Genomic DNA, 6,230 nt, shown 5'->3' with positions numbered 1-6,230 from the left:
GGGAGTATCTCAAACGACTGCACTCCCAACCAGGTCAATGTGGAGAATTTATTTTCTGACATCTAGTATGACTTGATGGGACTACACTGGCAGCACACAACCTATAGATAAAAGGATGCTAGGGCTAAATATATTGAATCAACCCTGACATTATTAAAAAGACAATCATTTTAACATGCACTTTTAGGTGAGCTTCACACGCAGCTGAGTTTGCTGCAGATGTGCACATTAATCCAAATTGTGCTTGCAGGAATCCAAGTGCTTACTGCCAAAAACAGCCAATTTTTGATGAACAGAATACATATCCAGTTGCAGACATTTCTGCAACTTTACAGGTGAGAGATTGTACTGCACCATTACTGCTGTTTGGGTTTTTTTTTGTTCAACAAAAGATAACATTTTGTGTGTTATACAATGTATCAGGATAATGCTAACAGAATTGGACTACTTTACACAAAAATGCAAAATAACATATAATCCATGAGGTTGTAAGGCATGAAGCTTCATAATCCAGGACAACTAGAAGTAACCTATGCTTCAGTGAGAATCTGCAGTGATTACCATGAAATCTTCCACAATCCCAGAGTTCTTAATCTTATTTTATTAAAGGAAATGTGTACTTTGTAACACCTGACCTACAGACAACTGAAAATAATGCTGTAAATCTTATAATTTACATAATCATGTCATGCTTTTCTTCCAAATTCACAAGATGAAATGTACTCAGCACACTGGCAGCTAGCAATACTACAACTCTACTCACCATTCAGAAGTCGTGGAAAGCTGGGTATATTACCAGTAGAATTTTTTTATTTTGTTCGTGTGGGAACTGACAACAGAAAACATCTTACTGACAGTATCCACTTTGATACCAGCAATGTATATTAAGTAAGTATTCATTAGTGCAATGCTTCTCAAACTGTGAGGCGGGCCTCACCAGTGAGGCGCCCCCTAGTTGTTGGTGAGGCTCAGCTGAGGAGTCCATTTTCAAAAAGTAACTATGATCTGCACCGTCCTTTTGCAGTAAGCAAAAATCTCCATTTTAGCAACATTATTAATTTATTTTGTACTTGCTTTATTAGTATATAGAGCTTGAGAAACGGGTGAAAGGCAGCTCTAACATTATTTCAGCTTTTAAATGGACTTTCACCACAGATAGTGAGGCCCAGGCTTCCTCTTGGTCAGTCTGGTGAGGCCCAGGCATTGTCTTGGTTTGTTGGGTAAGGCTCCAGAAGAAAAAGTTTGAGAAGCACTGCACTAGTGGACTATGCTCGCTATGCTGAGCTCAGTGGATGTGGCAGGGGCTCCTCAACATGCACCCCTATAATGTGAATGTAGGGAAATTATTAGATGTGAACATAGCCTAATACTTAATGGTCATATATGCTTTATTAAGTAAAATAAAAACAGATCCTAGTGCAGTGATACCCATGTTCCTCACAATTAGAGATGAGTGAATTTACAGTAATAATGAAGCAAAGAACCTCTTTATCTCTGCAATATGCTCATCAACCTGCTTTTTAAATGACTGCCACTCCGTTCCGCTCCGCGGGTGCTGGGAAAAGCTGGATCCAGTCCTGGGAAACTTCTCCCAGTTTTCCAGGAACAGATCCAGCTTTTAGTCAATTAAATGGCAGCAGGCTGATGAGCGGATTGCAGAGATAGAGGCTCTTTGCTTCATTATTACTGTATATTCACTCATTTCTACTCACAATATACCGCATTACGTGTAAACAAACATACCATAACTTCCTGTTCTGTTGGCACAAATGATAGCCCCAAAAAAGACTGGAACATGTTTCTGAATCCTAGCGATAGCCATCTGACATGCAGCCGTGGGGTCTGCTCCCATCCTCATATTCTCCACAGCTTGATAACTGAAATAAACCAGTAAATAGTAGTCATCACTGCACTATCAATGTCCATATGTTGAAAAGCTGGAAAAAAAAGGCTGTGTCATCATATCTGGTATATTTAAGAGCAGTACATACAGCTGTAAACCTCATATTATAATAATATATAGTCCTGTATGTGGTCATGGATCAAACTTGTTTTTTTGAGCACATCCAACAGATTGATTTTTGATCACTGAGATCTGAGAAATATAGGTGTCTAGTAAACAACCTGAACACTCTGGCATGTCCCTCAGACCAATCCTCAACATTTTTTGTTTTTGGAGGTCACTGCCATTAGGCATTACCATTGCCATGGAGTGGTGTACTTAGTTAGGTTTCATGAATACCTGGACTCAAGGCTTTCTAGCAGAACATCCCAGAGCGTCTCACGGCTACTGCCAGCTTGTATTTTTCCTATTGTGCAGCCTGGTGCCATGTCTTTCCCAGGCAAGCTGCACATACACACTTGTCAAACACAACCAACATTAAATGGGCTGTCAGGGGCATAAAAACTGTATTTTATTTATGGCTCTACGTGGTAAAATAATAGTAATACTCACCTACCTTGAGCCCTCTGCACCTGCTGCTCTCAGGGCCGGATTAAAGAGAGGGCACCCGGGGCACGTGCCAAGTGCCCTCCACCAGCCAGAACCCGGAAGCAGGTTCAGGGCAATAGAAGAGACTGTAGAGAAACTGTGCGTAGGATGACATGAAGAACGAATTCCCTGGCCTCTTTATACAGGTGAATAAAGGAAGGGAGGACATGCAGCATCCCACTATATGCTGCACATTCTCCATTCCACTTCTTCACTCCTCTGACGCTTCCTCCTTCCTCCTCTGTCGGGTCAGAGAGGAGAGGGAGGGACTCACTGTACAGCAGCCTGATGAGGTCAAAAGGCAGCTCAGGGACCAGAGACCTCATGCTGCCTGCTCTGTGCTGTGTGTGCTCTGCTCTGTCCTCTCCTCCCAGTGCCCCCTCCTTCCCATAGTGATCTCTATACTGAGCCCCCTCCTCCCCATAGTGATCTCTATGCTGAGCTCCCCCTCCTCCCCATAGTGATCTCTATGCTGAGCCCCCCTCCTCCCCATAGTGATCTCTATGCTGAGCCCCCCTCCTCCTCCCCATAGTGCTTTCTGTGCTGACCCCCCACCTCCTCCCCATAGTGCTTTCTGTGCTGACCTCCCCCTCCTCCCCATAGTGCTTTCTGTGCTGACCCCCACCTCCAACTGCATGCCTGTCCCTGCTCCTGACCCCTCCACAGCAGTCCCATGATGGATTTCTGACAGGTGAAAGCATTGCCTTCATGACAGATCCAGCACAGAGGTCCGTGTATTGTATGATTTTGTGTAAATGCATGTGTTTGTGTCTAATGTGTATAAATGTGTGAGTCTGTATGTAAGTGGTTGTGTGTGTGTGTGTATGTATGCTATTGCCTACATGCTATGCCTATTGTATGTATAAGGAGTAGGAAGATATGGTTGGGGTAGGGTCACTTGTGGCACATATGCTGTACATTTTGCACATGAAATGTCAGTGTGGTAAATCTGCCCCATATACAGGAGCAGTAGAGGGGATGAGAAATCAATTTTTCAAAACACCACCCAATTTGTCGTTTTTTGCCTATGCTGTGAGGGGCATATGACATATACCCTCTGTGTGGCATATGATATATACACTCTGTGCGGCATATGACATGTAGTATGTGTGCAGCATATGATATTTACACTGTGTGCAGCATATGATATATACACTGTGTGCGGCATATGATGCATACACTAGTAGTGTACATGATTGGGAACTGCAGATGGGACCTAGACTTGCATGTCCAGGTTCTGCCTGCAATTCACAACTGGATATGCTAGCTGTGGTGGCTAACACAGTGGGCAAGAGCACACAGATTGTACTAAAAGGCTGTATTCTCACATTGTATTATATAAACACAATGTGGCATTTTCCTCTGCACTGCAGCTTCTAGTGACCATCACACACACATACAGCCAGGAGCGAGGAGGAGTAGGTGTGAAGTCCCCTACCGTAAGCAGCAGCCCTCTGTGTAGATCGATGTATTGTTTTTTTTTGTTTTTTTTTTGGGGGGGGAACCAAATTGTCGCCTGGGGCCGCCACCAGTGTTAATCTGGCCCTGGCTGCTCTAATGCTGTCTGCTTGCTACCTCCTGGTTCCTTGCAATGCCTTGTCCCTCCCTGCAATAAGCAAGGCAGTTCATGCACAGACAACATTTCACCAGGAACCAATAAGTAGAGTAAGGAGCACTGGTGCTGCAGGGAGCCAAGGTAGCTGAATATTTCCACTTTTGTACACCACCTTGAGCCATACATAGATTTTTTTTTTTTTTTTACTCCTTTAAATTTTCAACCATATGTGCTGTAGTAGCTCAATGCGATCAGCCCAGTCAGACTAGGCTATGCTCCAATAAGTCATCGGTAGCCGATGACTCTCCCACATCACTGGTTGTCCTTCCTTGGACCACATGTAACAGGCGCTAACTGCTACATACCAGGAACACTTCATAATACCATTTTGGAGATGTTCAGAACCAGTCATCTAACACAACTTCCAGCATCCAACATGGTAGCACAATAAAATTTAGTGTAAGAGGTCCCCATCTAAAACATTAATTTATTCTACCTACAGAACTGCTTGCTTTCATGTTACCTTGGTAAGAAACGCATCATGGTGTCCCCATCCCCAGTGGCTGCGGCTCCTCCAACTGAACTGTCTGCGTAGGATCCGGATCCAATGATTGGAGAGTCTCCCACCCGTCTAGATATAAAATATTATTTTTACCATACTATATATTAAATTCAGAATTTCATAGTTTTGTATACTTTTCTAACAATGTCCCCTCCAAGCTTGTGCTCTCACATATGAACCCCGACAAAAAGTGTCACCTGTATTTCTCATATGTGAGCCACCTAATTCATATAAATAAGACTGACGGATGGAAGCCCTTCCCATCCTGTTTAGCCAGGCCCAATTTTCATGTTTTTGTTTCAACAAGTAGGAAGAGTCGGCATGCTAAAAGTTTCGGACAATCACTGTCTGATCCAGGATGCATGTTTTATTTTCCTGAATGACTCCTTTATTAGGCAGCAGTAGATTTTAAATTTGAATCCCACCTGTCTCAGTGTCACACAGTGTCTCTATATAGGATGGCTTGGACACCTCCGCTTTTATCGCTCTCTGCTCAAAGAATTGACATTTCAATTCTTTGAGCAGAGGGCGACAGGAGCGGAAGCACGATCCATCCCATAGAGACACTGAGGCAGGCAGGATTTCGCAGTGGGGGGCTCTGCCGCGGAATTCTGCTTGTTTTACTCAGTGTGAACATACCCTTACAAATACAATCCTTCTTTCAAAAACCACTACCTAGGCTTCAATACCTCCATTTCCAATGTGCCCACCACTATATTTGACCCACACTTCATTAATATAAAAATACTACTTGCCATCTGCTTGCACAAAGAGCAGGACAGTGCTCCACTTGTGGTTACCAAAAAAGAAAATGTAACTGGTTACTAAAGAGAATTATTCACTTACCCGGGGATTTTGTGAGATGCTCCGTTTGTAGAGGTTCCAGTGGCAACATTTCCATTTCTATCAACTGCAATCATACCTAGTTACCAATATAAAAAGTTGCATGATGGAACAACCTATCAATGTATATGTGTATACTTTATCCTACATATATTGTATTTACATCAGATACTCACCAATGGTATCATGGCTATGCAAATCCACTTCTTTCTGTAGAGAGGCTGTTTTTCCTTCTGGTAAACCTCTTACAGGTTTATAAGGGCCACAAGATTTAGCAGGATCTGGAATCACATTCTGTAAACATTGTGCAATCCTATGTTAATACCGCTTACATTATCTTTATGTAAATTTGGTATCTACACACATTGGGCCTCATGTATCATCCGGCGAACGGATGATTTTCGGCGGAAAGTGCCGATTTGCGTATTATTTTATACGCAAATGGCCGATTTGCGAATAAAATATTAGCAAATCGGCACTTTCTGCCGAGTACGCCAGGGGGGCGGAAAGGGGGCGTGTAGTGGGCGGAACGGAGGGCGCGGACTCAGAGTCCGCACAATTTACCATCCGTTCCGCCCAAATATACGCCGAAAACCTACTCCAGTCCTCAGCTGGCGTAGGTTTTCGGCGGTGCGCACCGGCGCGCACGGGATTTATGTAGAGGCAGTCCGTAAAAAACGCCGGACTTAATAAATGCCACCCATTGAGTGCACACAAAAGCTGTCTGCTACAACATAGGTTGTGTACAATACAGCAAAAATAGCACATACAGAACATTG

At 43.5% G+C, this 6,230-nt stretch overlaps 1 protein-coding gene across 1 annotated transcript in view; it reads right to left on the bottom strand.

Moving 5' to 3' along the window:
• AGA (aspartylglucosaminidase) overlaps positions 1-6,230 on the bottom strand; it is a 41,314-nt gene that overhangs the window by 2,372 nt on the left and 32,712 nt on the right. The window contains exons 6-9 of the mRNA XM_069976169.1: positions 5,628-5,745; positions 5,455-5,530; positions 4,570-4,677; positions 1,744-1,877 (exon numbers count right to left, since the gene is read on the bottom strand). Coding sequence (XP_069832270.1) covers positions 1,744-1,877; positions 4,570-4,677; positions 5,455-5,530; positions 5,628-5,745 — 436 coding nt within the window. The remainder of the gene's footprint in view (positions 1-1,743; positions 1,878-4,569; positions 4,678-5,454; positions 5,531-5,627; positions 5,746-6,230) is intronic.

This window comes from Dendropsophus ebraccatus, chromosome 7, assembly GCF_027789765.1.
Source record: "Dendropsophus ebraccatus isolate aDenEbr1 chromosome 7, aDenEbr1.pat, whole genome shotgun sequence".
Lineage (NCBI taxonomy): Eukaryota > Metazoa > Chordata > Amphibia > Anura > Hylidae > Dendropsophus > Dendropsophus ebraccatus.
This window is presented reverse-complemented; position numbering and strand designations above follow the sequence as displayed.